Source organism: Carassius gibelio, chromosome A3, assembly GCF_023724105.1.
Source record: "Carassius gibelio isolate Cgi1373 ecotype wild population from Czech Republic chromosome A3, carGib1.2-hapl.c, whole genome shotgun sequence".
NCBI classification, from domain to species: Eukaryota; Metazoa; Chordata; class Actinopteri; order Cypriniformes; family Cyprinidae; genus Carassius; species Carassius gibelio.
Genome location: NC_068373.1, coordinates 2628810 through 2655450, shown reverse-complemented (window position 1 = coordinate 2655450; position 26641 = coordinate 2628810). Strand labels below are relative to the sequence as shown.

Genomic DNA, 26641 nt, shown 5'->3' with positions numbered 1-26641 from the left:
TAACCAATTAATTACTAATCACAACAGCTACGTCTATAAAGTGAACAATTAGCTTCTTTATGGAAACGTATGTATATATATATATATATATATATATATATATATATAGCCTATCCATATGATATATTTTATGAGCTCCATTAAGTTCAATGTCTCCAACTCTAATAACTTTAACGTTAGTGATATTATGCTGGGGATGGCTTCTCTTTAGGAAGTGACAATAAATAATGATGTTCTCTTGTCAAAACATATTTGCATTCTTCATGAAAACATTGACTGCATTTATAGTGTTAAGCACAAAACAACATCTTCCAGATTACAATGTCTGGTAGAATATCACTAGTTCCGCACAGAAATATATGGCTGTACAGTATGTGTCAGATAATTTTATTGTAAATTACTTGTGAAATCCATGACTCATAAAAATGCGTGTTTGTACGAACATATAAATTATGTCCAAGTGCCTGGGCAACGTGGAGGAAACATCTCCATGTGCACAGCTATCTCTGAAGATGGTATTGTAGGACATAGGCCATTACTTGGCTCCTATAATGCTGCATATCTTATTGAGTTTCTCAATGAAATTGAGCCAGCCTGTCAAGGTATTAAGGGGTCACCTATGTAACTGTGTGGGACAATGTCAGGTTCCACCACGCAGATGTAGTTCAAGCATGGTTTCAGGCCCATCCCCGATTCATGACCCTCTACCTGCCTCCATATTCTCCCTTCCTCAACCCTATTTAGTTAAATTTCATTATAGAAAGTTTACTTATGTTACAATTATATCTGAAAAATAAAAACTAATTTACCCAAATTATTGTAGTGGATGTCTTCATTGATCCTTCACTTGATTACACATAGGATGGATACTTTGGAAATTATAGATTATGTAAATGTTGGGTAATGTATTAAATATATTGGTATATAAGTGTATTGCCTAATGTTAAAACTGTGTAATCTGTCTTTTATAGTACTGTAGCATATTAATTTCAGCACTTCTAAGGCCGATTTGAAACCAGTATCTTGCATTGTTTGCTGTTGGATGAACTGAATGTTAAAAGTACTAAACTGAAAGAAGATCATACTGTTGTGTTTCGGTGATTAAACCAAATGTTCTCATTACATATTACAATAATCTTGTGTTTGAAACAATGATTATATGGAATGAAAACATGTGCAACTGAATTAAAGCATAAGATCAGGTTTTGAAAGAATGACTAGCTGTGTTACAAATGTGATCAGTTTGGATTTTTGTACTAAGAGTTTTGAAAATGTACACCTTATTTGTGAAAATAGTACCAAAGCGAATAAAAAAAACTGTATAAGGTAAAGGATTTTAATACTTAAATTCATTTAAATTCAAATCAAGTTTATTTGTACAGCGCTTTTGTAACAATAAAACCTTCACAATCTTGGGGAAGAAGGAGGCGGGAACCGGTGGACAATCAAACTGAATCTTTAATTACAAAATAAACACAAAACAGCGCGGCAGCCCCTCTCGGACGACTGCCGCACACAAACAAAATCAAAACACAAAATTAAGTCCAGGCCAACTCCTCCGCTCCCTCACGGGCAGCCGGCAGCGAGCTCGGCCGTCCCCGGCAACTCACTCCAGCCCACCGCCTCGAGCGTCCATGGCGGCACACTTCCTCGCCTGCTTGATGGCACCGCGGATTCACCACCGCGGCGAGGGATCTTCAGCAGCGCGTCCCTCCTTCCACTGGGTTTCGGCACCAATGTAACAATAAACTTCATAATCTTCGCGAAGAAGGAGACAGGAAATGGTGGACAATCAAAGCGAAACTTTAATTACAAAATAAACACAAAACGGACGACTGCCGCGCTCAAAACACAAACTAAAATCCAGGCCTGTTCCTCTCTCCTCCTTCACTGTCATCGCTCCGGTTTTATTTCCTTCCATCTCCTCCGTGGGACTTGAGACCGGTAGGTCAAGAAAATGACATTACACAATTATACAAAATGTTTAAAAGTTCTTTAAGATTTAAATCAAGAGTAACAATGAAGCACAAGAGTTTTTTTTACAAGTTTTGTTTTTACTTTGTAAACAAGTAATTCTTATGGAAGCCATTTCCACCACTGAAGAAATAATAAAATATTTTTTTTATTTAGAATTACATGGCTTTATGAATGTAATAAATTATGAATAAATGTAATAAATGTGAATTTAGTGACTCAAAGACTGTTGATTTCCAGGGCATTATATTCTTGTATCACAGCAACCTGCAAATGAACCATTTTTTGTTATTACATATTATAATTTTACAATCATTCCTATTTGTGCAGCATATGTCATAAGTTCCCTTTCAGTCGGTCTCTCTCAATGTCACGTCGGATGACAGACGAATTGGGATCCTGCTTAGAGAGACCAATCCACTTTGAGTGTAAACTAATTGAGCCAAAGCACATTGGCATGTGATTATTGTATCCAGCTTTCACTGATCACAACGTTAGTTTAAGTTGGCAGCCGGTGCAGTGCATATTCAGCTTTTCTGAGCCGAGCGGTCTCATCGTTCTGCTCCTGATCTTCTGCTTCAAGTGAAACGACAAGTTCGAGTACAAGCTCACTCTTAGGAAGCTCCTGTGCTGGTGGAATGGCGGTAGTTCTTCTCATGTCAAGTTTGTTGCACACATCAGGCTGCTAACCCCGTTTGTGTTGCAGGTGGCAATCTCCCCTGTGCGCTTCAGCACAATAAAAGGGCAGTTCTAAAAGAGCATTCACGGGTGGAACATCTTTTTGAAGATGTGTCTTTTCATCTATGCATTTCTGGATGCGGTCATTACCTGATGCCGCGTGATGGTCACAATCACTGAGTCTTGCGTATGGGCATTAAACATGCTGAGGTGGCTTCCATGGATGAGTCATGCTCCCATTACAGGAAAATAACCCTCTCGGAGTTGGGGACCAGACTTCATTTCCTGCTAAGGGGCAGGGGTGCCCGTGCCGCTGCCCAGGTCCAAGTTTCCCCCTGGCGGCAGTCTCTGGCAGCGTCCAGACTGGTCTTACGGTGATGGTGAGGATTGCCCCTCCGAGGAACCAACCTCTGAGGGCTTCTCCTTCCGCCAGCTCTTCACAGCCACTGGAGCTCTCCCTGATGATCGGCTGTCAATTGCTGCATTGGAGGTGTGAGCCAGACTTTTCTGGAGAGGATTCGGATCTGGAATGATAGTTGTGATTTCCTGGGCTGCCGAGAGTGTCAGGCTCGAGTGAAAACCTCCACTGCATCCCGAAACACTAGAGGCTGGACAGTTGGTTTCTCGGAGTGGCTCTCGCAGGTTCTTAGGGCCCAATCCGGTGTCTTTCTTCCCAGAGGGCCATGATGAGCTCACTAGGGTTGTGGATGGCACCTTTAACTGCCAGAAACCCCCCCGAGTGGTTCATCCTCCCTCACCATCCTTGATACTGGGGCAGTCTGGGGGTATATGGAAGTCCAAAGCATATGGAAGCGATCGGTTACATTTACATTACATTTACATTTATTCATTTAGCAGATGCTTTTATCTAAAGCGACATACAAATGAGGACAGTGGAAGAAATCAAAAACAAAAAAAGAGCAATGATATATAAGTGCTATAACAAGTCTCAGTTAGCTTAACACAGTACACGTAGCAAGGGCTTTTAAATAATACAATAAATAAAAAGAAAACAGATAGAATAGAAAAAGAATTGAGTAAGTTAGTGTTAGAGGTCTTTTATATATATATATATATATATATATATATATATATATATATACACACACACACAGTCGCACAATAAATGAAAAGAAAATATAACAAAAAAAGATTAGAAAGGTAGTTAGATTTTTTAAGAAAAGAATAAGAATAGTGAGTGCTAAAGTTAGAGGGTCAAATAAAGATGGAAGAGATGGGTTTGAAGCTGATTCTTGAAGATGGCTAAGGACTCAGCTGCTGGGATTGAGTTGTGTAAGTCGTTCCACCAGGAGGGAACATTTAATTTAAAAGTCTGTAAAAGTGGCTTTGTTGACTTTGACTTAAAAGACTCAAACCACTGAAGTGTGGTTCCTGAGATGCCCTTTGCCAGTAGGGTTGATAGGAGGATCTGGTGGTTAACCGTGTCAAAAGCAGCAGACAGATCAAGCAGGATAAGTACTGAAGATTTGGATTCCACTCTTGCCAGTCTTAGAGCTTCAACAACTGAGAGCAAGGCCGTCTCAGCTGAATGTCCAATTCTGAAGTCAGATTTGTTGCTGTCAAGGAGGTTACTTCTTACTTCCATGTGTCAATCCTTCCGCACCACAGGCCATTCCTGCGGTTTGAGTTCGAAGGACAGGAATATCAGTACGAGGTCCTGTCCTTTGGGCTGTCCCTGTCGCCCGTGTCTTCACAAAAGTTGCAGAGGCAGCCCTTATTCCTCTGAAAGAATAGGGCATTCACATTCTCAACTACCTCAATGACTAGGTCATACTGGCTAAGTTGTGACTCATTGTGTTTCACACAGGACGCGTTTGCAGTCTGCTACCGATTTGTTTAGGCCCTAAACAGTGCTGTTTAGGCCAAAAACAGCTGTTGCAGTCCTGTTTAGACCAAAAAACACAACATTTGTTCATTATTTTTGTAATGATAAAAACTCCATAATCATCGGGAAGAAGGAGGCGGGAACCGGCGCACAATCAAAATGAAACATTAATAATCACAAATAAACACAAAACAGAGCACCAGCCCCTCACGGACGACTGGTGCGCATAAATAAAAAGCAAACATAAAATCTCGTCCTTCACGGTCGTTGCTCCAGTTTTATATCCTTCCATCTCCTACGTGGGACTCAGGACCGGTGGTGGGGCGCAGATGCAGCTCATCTCCAATCACTACACCTGGCCTCCCTCCTCGTTCCCACGTCTCTCGGCCCCGCCCCACTCGTCACAATTTTGATTTCAAATCATGTAAAAAAAAAAAAAAATAATAATAATTTTTAGCATTGTGACTATGTTGCCTTGTTTATCTAAAGGTGCTCTTTTTCTTGTTTAAAACCTAGCCAAAAACCCATGTGTTGGGCTTTAATTAGTATAACATTTATTATGAAATCACTGCATTTCCGTTAGGGTTCGAACAATGCACTGTCACTTTAATTCAGCTTGTGCAGCACAGCAAAAATAGACTCGGTATGTAAACGATCGCTGCACTGCTGCAGACGCACCGCTCCTGGAACACACTGACGGACTGCAACCGCTGGACAGTGGATGCCATCACCCTGGCTTATCAGGCCCATTTAGGTTGTGACCTCACTCAACTAGAAGTGTTGTATCATCCTGGGCGCTGGCTCATGGCACCTCACTGGCATATATCTAGAGCTGCAGGCTAGGCGATCCCAACACTAATTCTATAGCCTTTGTGTGGAGCCGGTATCCTGTGCTCTCAGTTCAAACAGGTAGTAGCACTTAGAGACCCCGGCTTCGGATCGGCTTGCTAAAACCACTCCAGAGAGTCCATATTGTAGACCCTGTCGAACTCCTCTGTCCCCTCGGCAGCCAATTCGTAGCAAAGCATCTGTTTCCAGGTCCTCACTCGATGAACCGGTAGAGGGCTAGGTTCCATATGTAGAGACCTAAGTGGATCCCATATGTGTAAAATCCATGGTATAGCATCAGAGCTCCGTTTCCCCGTCAACTTTTTGCTATTTTTCCAAGAGGGTTAAAATCACCTCTAATCTTCCATTTGCGGCTAAACGGTTGTTCATATGTGTAAGTGCTTCTGAAACCCCTTCGGGAAGGATGGGGCTTCTGCAACGTTCCTGCCCTAAGTGATAGGGGTATGTTTTCCCAGTGTTTTCCAGTCCTACTGAGTGGGTAGTGCCATAGCAGCAGTAGCTGGACTTCTTATGGTAAGCCCTGGTCTGTGCTAAAAAATAGGGGCACAGGAGGCTTCCACAGGACACTGGAAGGGGCAGTAGCTATGGCCCTTTGTAGGAATCCCAATTCATTGGTCATCCAATGTGACGTCAAGAGTGACCGGCTGAAAGAGTATCTATTGGTTACATATGCCATGTGAAGACCAACAAATGGATGCAATAATCGCATGCCAATGTGCATTGACTCAATTGGTTTACACTCAAAGTGGATTGGTCTCTCTAAGCGAGATACCCATTCATTGGTCATCCAATGTGGCGTTTCTGTTCCCTCCTGGAGGGTTACCATATGTAACTAAGATGTTATTGTACAGATGCGAGAACACACTCACTTTTGCCAGCGTTCACTTTCCGCATCACTTTCTCTTTAGGGATTTGAGACCAACTCAATGTCAAGTCTGTGAATCCTCTATTAGCCAGAGCAGATCCCAACTGGAAATAAAATTCATACTAAATTGATTAGATCAGAATATGACAAGACATTCAAATCTTACTCTCCTCCTTTCTTGTGTCATGTCCCTAACAGTACTTTTGTAAAATCATGTCTCTTTATAATGTGAGTATATTGTAAAGCTTGACTGGATAATCAATAGGTGATTGGCTCCGTTTTTAATAAATTCAGGGCATAATATTTAACAATGCAATAAGTGTCTGTTTTCTCATCACTTGTTACTTTTTTCTCACCTGTTTCAGAACGCTTTCTCTCATTGTAGAGTCGGTCAAATCTTTGCTGGAGTCAAACATCAGTTTTATAAATGATCTTTTTAAAAAGGGACCTAGAAAAATATATTCATATATATGTAAATTCATTTTAAATTTTTTTTAGAAATATGGTTTGCACATTACAAATGAGCTTGCATTTATTAAAACTTATCCACTCTCCTTACTGCGTCATATTGATAAAAATTTGATGACGTGAACATATTATATATTATAATTCCAATATACTGTAGATATATTATAAACCAATTTTACAGATGTATACCTTCTCCATAGACCTTAACCTCACACAGAGTGAGTATCTTCATGTCTCCAGGAATGATCAGATTCACGTAACGTCCCTCCATCCCATCACATGAGTAGCTATAGGACTCACCTGCTGGAATAGCAGGAATAACAGCACATCTACAGACCGCAAGAGATGAGGGATATTAAAATACTGTTATTATCTGCATTAATCCTTCAGATTTGTGATCAACATCTTACACTCCTTCAACCTTACGTTTCTCACATGGGATTGTTGGTGCCATTATTCTCCAAAGAGTTTCCGATATGAATCTCTGTTCCGTTTATTTGTTCTGCACAGCAGTCTTTTCTATTAGTGATGACCACTTTACTAACTCTGTAGATATGACGCAGATCCAGCCTCCACCACGGGTTATTCTCAGGAATAGTTGAGGAGCATCCATTATACAACTGCTGGAGACCTCGATCAATGGCCTTTTCAGCAAACCAGTCTGCAGATGTTGACGACTGTATAGCAGTTCCAGCTACCGCCAGATTTTCTAAAAAAAATTATGAAAAAAATGTCATGACTTGTTTTGATGCACAAAGTTTGCAGCAGAGGAAAGATTATTGAGGAAATGCGACTGGAGTTGAAAAGCGTTATTACTGCATCAACTACCCTCACCAATCCAAATTGTGAAAATTATGATTTTGTCTTCTTTTATGGTACGTTTTAAGTATGACATGTTATTACATGTATTATATATTAATGTAGAATGTTGAATATAATGCTTTACAACAATGAATTACCTGCCAAATACCCGTAGACTTCAACCTCACAAAGAGTAAGAATCTTCCAGTCTCCAGGAATATGAATAATCACATAACGTCCCTCCAATCTATTACACGAGTAGTTGTTGGACTTTCCTGCTGGAATATCAGGAATAACAGCACATCTACAGAAAGAGAAACACAAGGGATATAAAAAATACTGTCATATCTGTTTCAGTCCTTCATGTTTGTGCTTGACGTCTCGTGCTCTTTCAACCTCAAGTTTCTCACATGGGATTGTTGGTGCCGTTGTTCTCCAAAGAGTTTCCGATGTGAATCTCTGCTCCGTTTATCCATTCTGCAGAACAGTTTTTTCTGTTAGTGATGACCACTTCACTAACTCTGTAGACATCATGCAGATCCAGCCTCCACCATGGGTTAGTCTCATTAAGTGTTGAGGAACATCCCGTATTCAACTGCTGGAGACCTCGATTACCATCAATGGCCTTTTCAGCAAACCAGTCTGCAGATGTTGACGACTGCATAGTGGCTCCTCCCACTGCCCGATTTCCTGGAAAATTGATAAAAATCGGTCGTGACCCATGTTTATGCACAGTTCAAATAAGATTTAAGAGCAACAGTGGAGGAGATGATGGTGAAACATGTAATTTGTGCACCAACTACTCTGCTGTTACTAAACAGAACTACAAATACCATCACTTTTTTATCTAACAACGTTCTTCACAACTATACACAAAATAATTAGACGTCCATAGTAAATCATTACATCATTAGTACCAACAACCTAGTGGAAATATAACGAATATCTTCAATAACAACCATTTGGAATAAAAAGAAAGTTGACTGATCACTTGAAATGTGGACTGTTTAACATGATAAATCAACAGAATTGTTTTAATTCCCATATTAATATTTTACCCACTTTGTGTTTAGCATAATATGCTCAAGCCCCACATTTATCAGAATCATCTGTACATAAGATGCCAATAAAGCATGAATATTATAATACTAGTGTGGAAGGATGAGTGTGATTTTTGGTCAACTTTATTTATATAGCACTTTAAACAAAATACATTGCGTCAAAGCAACTGAACAACATTTATTAGAAAAACAGTGTATCAATAATGCAAAATGATAGATGTCATTTCTGTTCAGTTAAATAGTGTCTGTGCATTTATTTGCAATCAAGTCAATGATATCGCTGTAGATGAAGTGGTGAACTATGTGTTTAAAGTAAGTTTCTAAAAAAGTATTTATTGCTTTCAATATAGTGTTCTACAACAACGAATTACCTGCCAAATTCCCATAGACTCCAGCTTCAGCAATACTAAGAATCTTCTGATTTCCAGGAATATGGACAACCATATAACGTCCCACCATCCCACCGCATGAGAAAGTGGCCGTGGCACCGGCTCCAAGAGTAGAAATCACACCACATCTACAGACATAAAAATTATCTGTTATCCATTTCTGTTCATCCTTCACTTCAGCCACAGAAATCAAATCATAAGAAAGAAATCCTCACTTGGTATTGTTATAAATATCAAGAAAATTCCCGATACGAATCTCCGCTCCATTTATCCTTTCAGCATAAGTATTTCTATTAGTGATGGTGACTCTGTTCACTCTGTATAGTTTCAGTAGATCCACTCTCCACCATGGGTCGGTCTCTTCATTAGTGTGGGTCCAGCTGTTTAACAATCCATCAAGAGCCAATTTAGGTTCAGAGCTTGCGTAAGTTGATGACTGACTAGTTTTGCCCAATAGTGCTGCATTCTCTGGAAAAATTTTATGGATAAAGGTCAATTAGAAGTCATCTACTACTGCAGAAGACTTTTACCAAACTCTTTATCAGCAACATGTCCACACAGAGTCAGAAATTAAGGGTTAAGGGTGCAAAACATGGACAAGAATTTAAAACACAAAGGTAAAAGAATGATAGTGAGCATCAATTTTTAGAATTATTATTTTGGATAAAAAAGTGAGTGAAAGTGAAGTGACATTCAGCCAAGTATGGTGACCCATACTCAGAATTTGTGCATCCGAAGTGCACACACACAGAGCAGTGAACACACACACACTGTGAGCACACACCCGGAGCAGTGTTCATCATTTATGCTGCAGCGCCCGGGGAGCAGTTGGGGGTTCGATGCCTTGCTCAAGGGCACCTAAGTCGTGGTATTGAAGGTGGAGAGAGAGCTGTACATGCACTCCCCCCACCCACAATTCCATCCGGCCCGAAACTAGAACCCACAACCCTTCGATTGGGAGTCCAACCCTCTAACCATTAGGCCACGACTTCCCCTTACTACCCCCAAACAATCATTTGTTACTTACTATAATACTAATATTGGCTTATATATCATGATGGGTTTGGTATGTTATATTCTACAAAGAGCAAAATAATCTGACATAAAAAAAACATTGCAAAGGCTGTTCCTGAAAGATCCAATTTTGAGGGAAATATTGTCGGTTAATAACAAGTTAATTTTCTGACTTTCTGAGTCTATCCAGTATTAGGGAACTATAACAATAGAAATACTATAAAACTGGTCATCAAACTGCATCAGAGCTTTTCCATCTGACCATTTAACAGACAAAACAGAACAAAAGTGTTAAAACACTGAAGGTTTCTCACCTTCTTGTCCACGTGCCATTTCCTCAATCAATAAAAACCCTGAAGAAAAAAAAAGGTGAAAACCAGGTTTTGTTGAATCACATTCAAATGAGCATTTTTTATTTAATTCACCTTGATATTCCCGCTAATAATCAAAAGCATTGTCTGAATGATAATGGAAACATAACACATTAATCTACGTAATGAGCATGTTGGATGAAAACATTGACAATAATACAGATAATTATTCATGTGTCAGTGGTTTCATCCAACATCAAGCAGAAGAATGAAATCAAAAGTGGGACGAGGACACGTTCCTGTGAATCATTATCAGACATTATGGACAAACAGTCATAAAGACTGTCAAACAATTTACATACACAAATATTTAACATAAGATTTGTCTGGCAAAGTAGACAGTGTTTCCGTGGGGTATTAAAATAGTCTTTAAAAGTCAAAAATCTAAATTTTAGGTATTAAAAAGTCTTAAATTCGCTGTTGTAGGTCTTAAATAATTGTAATTTCAATGCTTCTGCAGCACTTTAGAATATTTTCTTCCCTGTGGTGTTGTAGATCTTTTGTTCGCAAGTCCAAAAGTAATATGCTCTATTACGACTACAAATGAGACCAACATGCAACAGCCAATCAGCTTTCTGTTATTGGCGAAAGTTTCTCTTGGATTACACCACAGACGTAAAACGGATTTTACCTTTAAGCTATTGGGAAGTGCAAGTTTAACGATACTTGCCTTTTAAAAAAAACAGAATTAAGGGCTTAGTTAAGGTTGGTTGCTAACATCGTATTTGAAGGCTACTGCTCAATATGCAAAAAAACAATTATACTGGGAACGTTGGGTGCACGGCCACTGGAGTCTCATGCAAAAAGTGAGAAACATCTAATTGTTGTGAAGGGTCTCCAGCAAACGACAGTCATCAGCCAGTTCTGCCAAGTATCTGGTGGCTCCACACTGCCTAGGAGAGAACCACACTGCAGCTTCACAACCCCTTTGAGTGACCTCTGTGTCCCTTTTGGATCAGAGCAATGCTAAAGGCCCGGTATAACTCAAACAGAATTGAATAAAGGAATTGATATGACGTCATTTCAAATAAAATCAGGCCAAATTAACTTCGCTTTGAGTTCATTTTGGCAGTTCAAAATGGTTCGAAAAGCCAAATTTTGTTCCTCACGCTCACGAATCCTCACTGTAACACGATGTAAATAAGAGGTTCACTGATTATAAAGGAACTTTGTGAGATTAATTGAAGTGACAACTTTTTAGTGATTATAAAGGAACTGCTCTTTGCACACTTTCTAGGCTAAATATAATCCATTCAGAATTTGAATAAAATATGTTTTTCATTTTGAATGGGAGAAAAATATAATTTGTCAAAACAGATGTACACATAAATCTATTTCAAATAAAAGCTGGTCTTTTGAACTTTCTATTCATCTGTGAATGTTGAAAAATAGAATCCATCACGTTTTCCACAAAAATATGAAGCAACACAACTGTTTTAAACATTGATAATAATCAGAAATGTTTCTTGAGCAGCAAATCAGCATAAAGAATGATTTCTGAAGATCATGTGACACTGAAGACTGGAGTAACTGAAAATTCAGCTCAAAAATAACAAAAATAAATAACTTTGAACATATATTCACGTGCAGTTTAAAAAACAACTTAATTATAGACAAGCATGAATGTGAAAAACAGCAACTGATGTTGATTATTTAGGTTAGTTTGGACAGAAATTATAACACTTTATAAAATGCTGTAAATCCACTTTGGAGAATGAGATGAGTGTTAACATTTCTGAACAAAGGAAAACAATACAGAAAACTCAGCGCAGGTATTACTGTGAATGTGGTAAAATAGCAGAAACATGAATGTTGTACGTTACCCAGTAAGATCCACAGGCACTTGTAGAGCTTCTTCATGGCTGATTAAAGGAGTCTGTCTTTCTTTGGGATGAAGAGTGTGAGTGATATTCGTTTTATGGTGGATGACCTGTTTAAATCACATGACCAACCTGGTTTCCTCCCTTCAGTCAAACTCGACTGTCTCTCATGTTTCAAACAAACACACTGTATTTGTTTACCTTGTCCTCATGTCTATTGGAACAATGCAAATTTTGGGCACAGTTTTACATTTACTTTCAGTAATTTAGCAGACGCTTTTATCCAAAACAGCCTATAAATGAGGACAATACTTGCTACGAGTACTGGGTTAGGCTATCCGAGACTTGTCATTTGCACTTATATACATATTGTTGCTCTTCTGTTAGTTTTGACTGCTTTCATTGAATATACACTTTTATATATATTAGGGGTTGAACGAATACTGATTTTTTAAAATCAAATTTTTGTGATGAAAATCAAAGTCGACTAGTCAATGATGACGTCATCAATGAACAAATAAGTCTGGAGCTGTGAAAAACACCTTGTTTACAGCTATGGCATATGACATAGCCCTGCGTACATGGCTATTGCTCCTATAACAGCTCATTTTTATCAGTTATTTTGCCTTTGGGTCGTTTTATTTCTCACAGATTTCTGCTCGTTCTAAATCAGATAAAGATAAAGTAGCACAGTACATGTTACATTCATATGAATGCATTAGTGAAAGCGATTGTATGAATTATTTCTAAATGGCAACGTCTCTCTAATAGTAGTAGTGACGCTGTGGGATTTAGTTATTAGCAAATATATGCTTGAACTTTTACGTTTTTAAGCTATTTTTTGAGAAATCACAAAACATCGTTGACAATACTTATCCGTGCTGAATGATTCTGTGTGGAGTGATCTGCACATGACGTACGAGCTGCTGTCTGTAGTCTATGTGTGTGTGTGTGTGTGTGTGTGTGTGTGTGTGTGTTACAGTGCAGCAGAACAATAGATTAGAACAGTGATTAACTTAACTGTACAATGAGATGTTTAGAATGTGTGTTCTCCCGTTCAGTTTCGAGCGTCCAGTAATATAATCACACATGTCTTATGGACCTTTCGGGGTATACATTTATTTGTCCTTTTAACTTTTTGGAAACGGTGCCTAAATGTAAAAATCCTTCAAAGATTTTTTTATACTGTTGCACCCTCTATAGGACCGGCAACTAGTTGATGCAAGCTTAAAAGGTTAGTTCACACAATAATCAAAATTATGTCATTAATAACAATTTGATTTGGTGAACTGGTTCAAAAAGATCCTTTTACATTGAATGATTCGTTCACGAACCGGATATCACTAACTGCTTTGTTCTGAACTCTCTCTCACAACAAACATGGAAGAGAAGACAATGCTGAATAAAGTCATAGTTTTGCTATTTTTGGACCAAAATGTATTTTTAGTTTGGAGAAGATCAACAGCAGTTCAGACTATGAAAAGACAATGCAGAAAAGTAGAGCGGATGTGGAGGAAGACGAAACTTGAAATTCACTATAGCATCTATAAAGACAGCCTTCATGCTTTTAATGTAAAACTAGCCACAGAAATTCAAATTCAATTTTTTTCCAAGCAAAATAACAACACAATTTTTTGACAATGGAAAATGTTTCTTCAACAGGAAAATAGAGAATACAAATTCATTTTTTTTTTCAATGAAAATATAATAAGAACAATTTTTAGACAATGGAAAATGTTTCTTCAAAAGGAAAATAGAGAATACAATTTTTATTTTTTTTATTTTTTTATCTCTGCAAATAACTAATTTTTAAAAGTGCAAATGCTTCTTTAGGTTGGATGTCGAATCCGATGAAGAAAGTGTTTTCTTTGCTGGAAGGCACAGTTTGCACTGTTCAACGTTGTTTGCAATTTCTTCTTTTTAAACAAAATAGCAGCGGAATTTCCATGAAATTAACGCGTTTTTGCAGCAGTGGTTCAATCTGCGTCTGAGGAGATTGTAGACAGCTGTTATTTGCGCATGCACCAGCGGGTGGCACACGTGACTCGCGTGAGTCATTAATCAAGCTGCGCTTAATATAGTGTTATTATGCCAAAAACTGATTTATTTAGTTTTAAATGAAACCATTGTAATCCTGAAAGTATTCCCCCTTTTTTCAAAATGTAACTATAATCTGATTACTAAATTTTTTGACGTAACTGTAACGGATTACAGTTACTGGATTTTTGTATCCTGATTACGTAACGCCGCTACATGTATTCCGTTACTCACCAACCCTGTGCACCAGACATCAAACCCATGAAACAGCTGATTGACACGCAGCCGTCTTTCCACCGTAAACCATCACTAATACGGGCTACCCTCATGTGCAAACAAACGGATGACGCTTCTGATTCAGGTATGACACGCTCCCTTTAAATAAAACTCCCTTCTGTCGTTAATTGACACACTCCACCCAGAAATCACTATAAAATGAAAGTGAAAGTAACCAATGTCGTAGAACAGATTCTTTTCTTTGCCACACGTATGCGCGCACTCATAACGTTAGCTTTTTGAAGTTTAATCGTAACATTCAGCTATTCTGGTCTTCCCTTTCCCAAATTTAAGACCTCTTGAAATCATAATTAAGACTTTCCTCTACAATTTAAGAATTTTTTAAGACCCGCAGAAACTCTGTACTAAACCATTATAAACTCAAATATCCACACTATGGACATTTAAGCAATTATTCATGTACGTATAAGAAATGCCCATGCACATTTAAAGGTCCCCTTCTTCGTGATCCCATGTTTTAAACTTTAGTTAGTGTGTAATGTTGTTGTTAGAGTATAAATAATATCTGTAAAATTCTAAAGCTCAAAGTTCAATGCCAAGCGAGATATTTGATTTAACAGAATTCGCCTACATCGAACGACCCGTTTGGACTACAGCCCTCTAGTTCCTGCAGTAATGACGTCACTAAAACAGTTTTTTGACTAACCTCCGCCCACAGGAATACACAAACAGGGGGCGTGGCCTTGTTGCGCTCCGACGGAGAAGAAGGAAGAGCTGCGTTTGTGTTCGACATGTCGTTGAAACGCTGTTATTTTCTTCTCGGAGTGCAATCATCTTTGTTTGGCCTTCCCAGGGACGCTGTACTTGGAGATTAATGGTTACAATCTATGTTTAACTCGGTTCCCAAAATTATAATCCACATGTAAAACTATGTGCAGCACATTTTTGCTGAGGACAGCTTCCTCAGTCTCAATCAGTTTAATGTCGGATTCGCACAAAGATTATTCTTGAAAGATGGAGCAGTTCCCTCTTTGTCTGGAGAAGGCGTAGTTTATGGACCACAACCGGTAAGTGTATTTTATTATTTAAGTTGGTGCGTTTAAAAGTTTCTGTAACTTCTTACACAAAGGGCAACGCTGTTTAGCTTTGTTAACTAGATGTTAGGGCTATGCAAAAAAACGAATGCGATTTTCATGCGCATCTTATTAGTAAAAACGTTCCTGTGATTATAAGTACATCTCCAGCACATGCTCCTGCCCACTTGCTTCTCAAAACTAGGAAGTCATCAGCCCGTTTTTATGACAGTGAAAACAGCGGTAATTTGTGTGAAAAATACAGTTTTTTTACACACGAAACATGACACGTTATATTGCACACTGTAAACACAATCAAAGCTTCAAAAAAACGCGAAAAACGGGACCATTAAGACATGGAATGCTTTAACTGCACATCAAAGTAGAGTGCATTCTACACAAGTTAGTCAGACACTAAAATAATTGTTGATATTTAGCTGCCACTTATGTTCATGCAGCAACTTAGCGAATGAAAGGGAGTACATTGTTTCATTTATAATTTTGTTCAGTGCAGTGGTTTTCAACCTGTGGGCCAATGGGATTGCAGGTTGGCCACCAAATTACTATTAAAAGAAATAATATTGTTAATATATGTATAAATATCCAAGTCATAGCATAATAACATCATTCTGACTGTCCACCCGCTGGTGAGCTCTGCCTGGATCTGGTTTTCCTGTTTTGCTGAACGGTGTTATTTTCTGTTCATTGCCAGTTCATTCAATAAAGACAGTTAACAATCTAGGTTTTGAGAACAGTTTCTGTAACTTATTACTCAAAGGACAACGCTGTTTAGTTTTGTTAACTAGATGGTGGCGCTGTGCAAAAAAACGAATTTGATTTTCATGCGCATCTCGTCAGTAAAAACGCTCCTGTGATTACATGTGTGTACATCTCCAGCACATGCTCCTGCACACTTGCTTCTCAAAACTAGCCAACAATCACGTTTGTAGGAGGACAGCGTGCTCTAAGCTGCTGTCGAATCACAACACAGGAACCGCTGGCCCAATCAGAACTCGTCACGTATTTCTGAAGGAGGGACTTTATAGAACAAGGAAGTCATCAGCCCGTTTTAATGACAGTGAAAACAGCGGTATACAGATAGGTGAATTGTGTGAAAAATACTGTGTTTTTTTACACGCAAAAAATTAACACGTTATATTGCACACTGTAAACACAATAAAAGCTTAAAAAAAACACAAAAAACGTGACCTTTAATTTAGCAGCAGCCTTACTGAAGTTGGAATATTTGGTTCATGTGCCAGGCAGAGTTATAGATGTATTATTACAGGAAGTTTACTACTTGATAAGCTCTGCATCAGTCCCAGTATCTAGAGGTTTCGTAACGATATCCAAAAACGCCACAACCTCCATGCTGACGATTCTGTAGTTAAAGAAATCCCTACTGCAATTTGTTAATCTATCCCTGTTCCAAAAGCAGTTGAAATAGGTGGCCCTCTTGCCACTTCATATCATCGCAAACAGTATTGTGGAACCAATAACTGTACCTACATACTTGATCATGAATAGAAACTGTTGTGTCCCACTGTTAAAATCATTACAGCAAATTTTGAAAAGAAAAGTAATTCTTGACAAGGTAATTGAAAATCATAGAGGGGAGAAAGACATTAATCTTTACCCATCTTGGATGCTGAGGAGTTATCACTTTCTCTGTACGTGGATGATTTTGAATCTTGCAATCCCTTTGTGGTATGTATTGGATACTAACAAACCTTCCACCAGGCTCTTACTCATCTTTATCATGTATTTAACTTGCCATCCTTTTCAAAAGTTATGTAAAACATATGGTTATAACAAGGTTTTGGAACATCTTCTAAATTATCTTAAAACTGGAGGACAATGGTGTGTGTATGTCCCTTTATCAGGTAGGCTACATCTCACAGTGCACAGTGTTGTGGCAGAGAACTTAGGAGTGCACGGTATCGCTGGCTTCACTGAGTTTTTCTGGTGATTACGTATTCAGTTTTACACAGCAAAAAGTAGTGATATTTAGTCGCACTGTGTTGCATCTGTTTTCTTTTAATTTTTCTTGTGCCCAAGAACTAAAGAGGTCCAAGCAGACTGTGTTAAAATAGCTTATGATAAGAGCAGACCGTTTTTTGGAGTTAAACGGGTGTGTTTTTACCTAGAATCTGCCTCATTTTCAAGTTGATTCTGGCTTTCCTCCTACTCACATATTTGAAGTGATAGTGCTGGTTGAGCTGGCATACTGCTATGTATTACTTAATACTACTGCTTGCTGAGGTTGCTCCCATTTCTGATTGGACAATATGTGCCAGAAAATGAGCCTGCATGGCTTGTATTGATGGATTTAAAAGATATCATGAGCTTGTAGTTGCGCCTGTATATAATGATGAAATCATCTCATACCTTGAAAGTAAAATAGTTTGAACACTGATAAGACTTTCCTGCTGTCTGCTGATGTTGCAGTCAGCAAATAAAATGACTGGAATATTTACAGTTATGTACATTACATTTTATTATCACGACTTGTGCTATTACACTGCTTACGTACTGTTTTTTGAGTTTTCTTATTTTAGAGTTCATATGGAACTTGAGCTGCCGCAGTTTGTCTCTCTCTCCCTGCAGGAGCCTTTTAATGTCCTTGATTTTCTGTAAATATATTATAGGATGTTAATATGATAGTATCTATGAGTAAATCAAAGCACTATATTGGATATGCAGCGATCACTAATGCCATTTCACCTTGTCTTTCTCATTAAGTAACACATCCACTGGACACTGTGGAATGTCTTCATGAACACCGACTTGTGTGTACCTCAGAATCTTTAATGATATTACACACAGTATTGATGCTGCATACAGCTTTGGTGAAATCTACATGTTCTATATCTGTTCCTGCTCTGTAAACCTGACTGAATAAATCATTGAAAAGATGAAAAAGAACAAAACACAATATTTAAACAAAAGTTAAAAAAAACTTTTAAATTTCACTTATTCACTGTCATTGTGACGAGTGGGGCAGGGCTGAGGGATGTGGGAACGAACGAGGCCGGTGGAGTGATTGGAGATGAGCTACACCTGCGCCCCACCACCGGTCTCGAGTCCCACAGAAGAGATGGAAGGATATAAAACTGGAGCGACGACAGTGAAGGACGAGAGAGGATCAGGCCTGGGCTTCATTTTATGTTTTGGTTTTTATTTGTGCGCATCAGTCGTCTGTGAGGGGCTGATGCGCTGTTTTGTGTTTATTTTGAATTATTAAAGTTTCTGTTTGATTGTCTGCCGGTTCCCGCCTCCTTCTTCCCGATGATTAGGAAGTTTTTAATATTACAGTCATGTGCTGGGAAACAAAGAAAACAAAACATCAGGGGGCAGGGGGTCCATGAATATGATTGTGAATCACTTTTCTCTGGGAATTTTTTCCACTGTATTTGGGTACCTCCTTCCTGATGTACAGGGGTGTGCTGCCGATAAAGGACAGGGATGGCTTTGGAAGTCAGCCACTTTCTTTTACCCTTAAAAAAAAAGGTAACTTTATACAGGTATTGTCACAGCCACACCTTCTACACTCCCGGAATCGGACACTTACGCCACACCCACTCGTCCCCAATCACCCGAATTCTGAACTCCTGTGCATCATCACCAGAACCACATATAAAGCCATCAGTCACCATCACTCATCGTCTGGTCTTGCACCGATCTCCTCACTTGCCTGAACGCCATTATTAAACCTACCTGAACTCTTGAAACCTCTTCATCCTCGTCAGTCTTCCTGTCCCCATCGTCTTCATCTGAGCACCATCTGGATCACCGTTCACCATAAGGGAAGTTGTGTTGTCACCGTTCTATCCACGTGTCAAGATTCACCTGTGTCTGAAACCTCTGATTCACATTAAACTACCTTATCACTGAATCCTCTGTGTCCTCGTCTGTGTCTGACAGAAGACCAGACCGCATGCAGAGCTCTTCGGACACGGGCGAGGACCGCACCGCGGATCCCTTCACGCAACTGGTTCACGCTGTACGGTCCTCACTGATGCAACAAACTCCCCCTTCTTCACCGGCTGTCAACAACTCAAACACCGCTACAACTCCGGTCACTTCTTCAGTTGCCCCTGCGAGTCCCATGGCCAAACCAGCGACATACAGCGGCACGGCGGAGGATTGCAGCGGGTTCCTGCTACAGTGTTCCCTCTATATGGAATCCAACTCTCATTTATTCACCTCCGAACGCAGTCGAGTAGCCTTCATCATCAACCTACTCTCAGGTAAGGCCCTCCAATGGGCTGAATCTCTCTGGGACTCGAACTCACCTGCCCTTGGATCCGTCACTAACTTCTGTTCCCAGTTAAAATCCGTCTTTGGCCATCAAACTTCTGCATTGTCTGTCCATGACCAATTATTTACCATTCACCAACAGAGAGATGAATCTGTGAGTGATTATGCCATACGCTTCCGTACTCTCGCTTACATAAGCGGCTGGAATGAAACTGCCTTAATTACAGCATATCGCCACGGATTGAATGACAAGATACAAAGTTTGATAGTTGTGTACGAAGACTCACTAGGACTAGAGAATCTCATTCAGAAATCCATTCGAGTTGCCCAGAGACTCACTGCCTGTCATCCGCTCACTCCCGCTGTACTTCCTCCGCCCGCTATACCATCTGTCGCTCCTCCAGCACCTGAACCCATGCAAGTGGACTCTCACCATCTGTCCACATCGGAACGTCAGCGGAGGATCAACGCCGGGCTATGTCTCTATTGTGGGGGAGATGGACACCTCTTACCATCCTGTCCAGTTCGACCTCCACGCCCAGCGGTGAGTACCATCCATATACCTCCTCAAACTGCTCATCTAACTAAGACCTGGGTTACTCTAAGACACCTTTGCTCTTCTGTTTCAGTACAAGCCCTCATCGACTCCGGTTCGGCGGGGAACTTCATCAACCGGCAAACCTTAACTCGTCTCAACGCCAAACATCACCAAAGCCCTGTCGAACTCAAAGTAACCACCATACAGGGAAAGCCGCTGGGCAAGGGTCGTGTCCACTATTTCTCCCCCACAATCATCCTCCGCGTGGGACTCCTGCACGAAGAAGACATCACGTTCATGGTGCTGGAGGAATCCACCGCAGACATCATCCTGGGACGCCCCTGGCTTAACCTCCACCAACCTCACATCCATTGGCCCACTGGCGAGATCCTGAAATGGGGAATGTCCTGCCATCATACCTGCATCACTCCTCCAGCTAAAATCCCCAAGGTCAGTCCTCCCTTAAGGAAGTCTTCCCTACCGGTCCAGTCCACATCAGTGGAGAGCCCCGACACGAAGATGGATCATATCATCCCTCCTGAATATCGGGCGTTCCAGGATGTGTTCAGTAAGCGGTTGGCAACGAAGCTACCACCTCATAGGCCATGGGACTGCGCCATTGACCTCCTGCCTGGAGCAACCCTTCCTAAAGGACGAATCTATCCCCTGTCCATCCCGGAGCAGAAAGCCATGGAGGAGTATATACAGGAAGCCCTCGCTCAGGAGTTCATCCGACCATCTACTTCCCCTGCCGCTTCCAGCTTCTTCTTCGTGGCCAAGAAGGACGGAGGCTTGAGGCCGTGCATCGATTATCGCCACCTCAATTCACAAACCGTCAAATTCAGTTATCCTCTTCCCCTGGTCCCAGCGGCGTTGGAACAACTATGCGGAGCCAGGATCTTCACGAAACTGGACTTGAGGAGCGCCTACAACCTAATCCGCATCCGGAAGGGGGACGAATGGAAGACCGCTTTCATCACTCCTTCCGGGCACTATGAATACCGGGTCATGCCGTATGGGTTATCCAACAGTCCATCCGTCTTCCAAAACTACATGAATGAAGTCTTCAGAGATTACCTCAACAAGTTCGTAATTGTCTACATCGACGACATCCTTATCTACTCCACATCCAAGCAAGAACATATCCATCATGTCATCCTCGTACTCCGAAAACTCCGGGAACACCACCTTTACCTCAAATCCGAAAAATGTGAGTTCCATACGCCCTCAGTCCAGTTCCTAGGTTACATCATCGACCCATGTGGCGTGAAGATGGACCAGGGGAAGGTGGACGCCATCACACACTGGCCTCAACCCGGCTCCATAAAAGAACTTCAACGCTTCCTGGGCTTTGCCAACTTTTATCGAAGATTCATCAAGGACTACAGTTTACTCAGCTCCCCTCTAACTTCTCTCCTCCGGAACCGGCCCAAGTCTCTGTCCTGGAACCCCGAGGCCACTGAAGCTTTCCACCTGCTCAAACAAGCCTTCAAGACCGCTCCAATCCTCATCCACCCTGATCCCAGCCACCAGTTCATCGTGGAAGTGGACGCCTCATCCACCGGGGTCGGAGCAGTCCTCTCCCAGCGGCAGGGGAATCCACCACGACTCCATCCATGTGCCTTCTTCTCGAAGAAGCTATCCCCGGCGGAGCAGAATTATGACATCGGTAACCGTGAACTACTGGCCATTAAGCTGGCTCTGGAAGAATGGCGTCACTGGCTGGAGGGAGCCCAGTTCCCTTTCGAGGTGGTAACCGACCACCGGAACCTGGAATACCTCCGTGAAGCCAAAAGACTGAATCATCGCCAAGCTAGATGGGCCTTGTTCTTCACGAGATTCAACTTCAAGGTCACCTATCGCCCTGGCTCCCAGAACAATAGAGCCGACGCCGACGCCCTCTCCCGTCTTCATCAAGCAGATCCTGAACCCGAATCTCCAGAACCAATCCTCCCTCCAGCCATGATAGTTAGTCCTATCCAGTGGAGTATTGATCATCTGATTGCACAGGAAAACCTTCAACACCCTGCTCCGCCGGGAGGTCCAGAAGGGAAACTCTTCGTCCCCCCTCAACATCGGATTACCCTCCTGGACTTAGCTCACACCTCTCCGGGCTCTGGACACCCAGGCAGGAGGCGGACCCTCTCGCTCCTACAACAGCGTTACTGGTGGCCATCGATGGCTCTGGATACGGTCCGCTACCTCAAAGGATGCTCCGTCTGCGCCATAGCAGACACCCCTAGAAGACTCCCGGAAGGTAAACTGGTGCCTCTGCCCATTCCTGAACGTCCATGGACCCATATCGGCATTGATTTCATGACTGACCTCCCTCTCTCTCAAGGCTACACCTGTGTACTGGTAGTGGTCGACAGGTTTTCAAAATCATGTAAACTCATCCCTCTCAAAGGACTCCCCACTGCGTTCGAAGCGGCAGAGGCACTATTCCACAACGTCTTCCGTCACTTTGGCATCCCAGAAGATATCGTCTCCGACAGAGGCCCCCAATTCATCTCTAGAGTCTGGTCAGCTTTCTTCCGTCTTCTAGGGGTGTCCGTCAGTCTCTCCTCGGGATACCATCCTCAGACCAACGGCCAGACGGAGCGTAAGATTCAGGAGCTGGGGAGGTTCCTGAGGATTTACTGCCACCGTAACCAGGACTGTTGGAGCCAGTACCTACCCTGGGCCGAATACGCTCAGAACTCCCTCCAGCAATCTACCACCGGGCTCACCCCCTTCCAATGTGTCCTTGGATACCAACCTCCGCTCTTCCCATGGTCAGGTGAGCCCTCGCAGGTCCCAGCGGTAGATCACTGGTTCCGACAGAGCGAGAGGGTCTGGGACTCGGCTCACGTGCATCTCCAGCGGGCAGTGCGGAGGCATAAGGAGCAAGCGGACGCTCGTCGAGGACCCACGCCGCAATACCAACCTGGACAACAAGTCTGGCTCTCGACGAGGGACATCCGCCTCCGACTGCCCTGCCGTAAGCTGAGTCCCCGATACATCGGACCATTCACTATTGAACGGCAACTGAACGAAGTGACCTATAGACTCCAACTCCCTGCACAGTACCGTATCTCACCTTCATTCCATGTCTCACTCCTCAAACCCTTCACTGAACCTTTGTCTCCTCCATCCACAGAACCTGGTGATGATGCCGTACCTCCTCCTCCGGCCATCGAAGACGACAACGACATCTTCCGGGTGAGAGCTATCCTCGACTCTCGACGACGGGGTTCTCAACTGGAGTACCTTGTGGACTGGGAAAACTACGGCCCGGAGGAGCGTTGCTGGGTTAATCGTAATGACATCCTGGACCCCAGCCTTCTCACTGACTTTCATCAAGACCATCCAGACCGCCCCGCTCCCCGTGGCCGAGGTAGACCCCGTCGTCGCACAAGATCCCAGCCGTCAGGAGCCGCCCGTGGAGGAGGGGGTACTGTCACAGCCACACCTTCTACACTCCCGGAATCGGACACTTACGCCACACCCACTCGTCCCCAATCACCCGAATTCTGAACTCCTGTGCATCATCACCAGAACCACATATAAAGCCATCAGTCACCATCACTCATCGTCTGGTCTTGCACCGATCTCCTCACTTGCCTGAACGCCATTATTAAACCTACCTGAACTCTTGAAACCTCTTCATCCTCGTCAGTCTTCCTGTCCCCATCGTCTTCATCTGAGCACCATCTGGATCACCGTTCACCATAAGGGAAGTTGTGTTGTCACCGTTCTATCCACGTGTCAAGATTCACCTGTGTCTGAAACCTCTGATTCACATTAAACTACCTTATCACTGAATCCTCTGTGTCCTCGTCTGTGTCTGACAGGTATATTACACATTACTGGCAGCCATTACAGATAAATTGCAGACATGTTTTTATTTAAATAATGGAGAACAATATTGACCATACTTTTGATATTAGGTCCTCTGGCCTGAAATGATCTTCACAGACCACATATCGTCCCCTTTCTGCCTCTATTTTTGTCAAGTGGGAGGACAGATCTCCCCTCCTCACATTATGAAGCCATTTCTGTCTCCTGTGTTGATTAATATTTTAATAAAATACATCATCAGAATGCTGTGTCAGGCTTATTCTTCATGTAGTATTTCATAGTGGGCCCAAATGTGTTTTGTTTTTAAATTACTTGACATTTCATTGGCTAACATTAAGGCTAAAATGAGAAGTTCTTTATACAAAGTAAATAGCTAGTTTATGAACAAACCCATGTTAAATGCTTAAACCTGAGTAGAGCATCATATAAATAAGCATTTTAAATGTCTTCTCAGATAAGTGTAACTGTTTTAGCTATATGGTCTAGCTATGTGGCACGTTAGCTTAGGCTAGCAAGATATACAATGACATTAGTAAACAAGCTAACGTGGAAAGAAGTGAAAAGAATTGCCCACATCTCACAATGTTAATGCATCCATAGAAAGCACATAAACATGGCATATATACTAATATTTTACTTTAAAGTTATGGAGTAGGGGAGAGTGGGGGTGATTGCAACACTTTTTACATTTTCTTCAGTTTCTCAGCGACTGTTTGTATTAGAAAGACAAATATATTTGTTTCACATACCTGCCCATACTGTTGCAACATGTGTACATGTGATAATATGAAAGTAATTTGTACTTAAATTGACCCTGAAAAACAATACCGAGGGGCAGTTACAACAGTCATTTAGATGTAATAAAACTCATACTTCGGCATCATTTTTCAAATCTTTTTTTAGTTTATTTGAGACCAGAGTTCTCCAAGTTAACTTATTAAAGTAAAAAAAAAACAAGTACACAACCATGTAAAACCTTTGTCAATCCCACAAAATGATTTATGTAGGCCAAAACAATTTCATACCCCACAAAAAGAACACAAACTGATTATTTCATAGCATCCCATCTGACTTCCAATTGTGGCAAACGAAAATGGAACCACCATCAGTGCAGGCTTCATGAGCCCATGCCTTGCACTGCCAACATTGAAGCCACACCTCGCTCGGTCTGGAGTAGCTCTCCAAACAGACAATGCAAAAATCTTCTTCTTTCTCAGAGTCACTGTCCTTCTCTGTATGCTTTTTCTTCTTGGTTTTGGTTTGTTGGCTCATTTCCAGTGTCTTTTTTGTCAGTTTTCTCTTAACTTTTGTTGGCTTTCTCTTAACTTTTGCTTTCTCCCTCTGCAAAGCCTCCTTTTCGGGGGTGTCTGTCAAGATGGCCGATTTGCATTTTTTCCTACCGTTTGCTTTCATTATCTTCCGTGGTCCTGCTCTGGGGTGAGGAACTGCAGAAGAAGCAGAAGTCCCAGCTTGCACCGGAGGAACCGCAGAAGAGGAAGAAGTCCCTTCGTGCGCTGGAGAAACTTCCATAGGAGTAGATGTCACAGCTTGCTCTGGAAGAACTGGTGGTGGAGGCTGGTATGTCACCAAAGATGGTGCAAAGTCACTGTCTTTGACTTTATCTCGGTTATAAGGCCAAATTCCAGTGCTGCTAAAGTCATTCTGCACATTGCCTGGTGTTCCAGCCAATGGGAGGGCCAACCTAACAATTCCAGGAATGTCTTAGATGGACATCGTCAGGCCTGGGCGACTTCTCATCCAGGTATTACAAAATGTGTTGACATGACATTTTAGGGGGCCATAAACGGTACGATTGAGTGGCTGTATTTTGTGGGAGCAATTGGGTGGAAACGATAGCATGACAATGCCATTTTCTCTGCAGAAATCTATTCCTCTTACAGAAAGATCAAGAGGATTTTGGCATCCAATGAGGCCCTCATGTGGTGGTGGAAATGTTTAAGGAACCGAAGGAAATGGTCCTCCATCATCCAACCTGATCTATTGGTGGCTCCAATGCATCCAGCCGGGCCATCGCGGATGAAATGGTCCTTGAAGTTAACCCGCGGGAAAATGAACATGGCTGTAATCATGTTCCCTAATGCATTGCCTGCACATGCAACGGTTACCAGTGTTCCTCTCTCTCTGGAGGTTACTGCCCCCACCTGTCTGACGCCGCACCCGGCAACAACATGTTCTGGTTCTTGGACAGTTGTGACCCCGTTCTCATCCATATTCCAGATGTCCTTTCCTTCAAATTTTTATTTAGTCAAGCACATTTGCAAGATTGTCGTAAAACAAGGATACATTGTGACGGTTGAAGCTTGTGTTCCGTGTGAGACTGGTAGCTTGAGGGCACCCGTATAGACAGACTGGGCTGTCTTTTCATGAACCCCATAAACCAATCCCGGCTGGCTAGGGAGCACTCATTCCAGGTTTCAAGGTAGGAGCACTTGTAATAGACAGCCAGTTGGAAGGCCAATCGACAAACCTTCAAAATGGATGGTACATGAAAATGGAGGT

The 26641-nt window shown here is 41.7% G+C and overlaps 1 protein-coding gene across 1 annotated transcript; it reads right to left on the bottom strand.

Moving 5' to 3' along the window:
• Positions 1-3021: 3021 nt before the first annotated feature.
• LOC127956914 (uncharacterized) lies at positions 3022-26211 on the bottom strand. Its single transcript, XM_052555202.1, has 11 exons — positions 26115-26211; positions 25522-25696; positions 9147-9311; positions 8914-9059; positions 7892-8171; positions 7640-7785; positions 7116-7389; positions 6870-7009; positions 6569-6660; positions 6217-6316; positions 3022-3347 (listed from the first exon to the last, which is right to left on the bottom strand). Exons 1-11 carry the CDS (start codon positions 26209-26211, stop codon positions 3022-3024), a joined length of 1941 nt encoding a protein of 646 aa, XP_052411162.1.
• Positions 26212-26641: the final 430 nt, after the last annotated feature.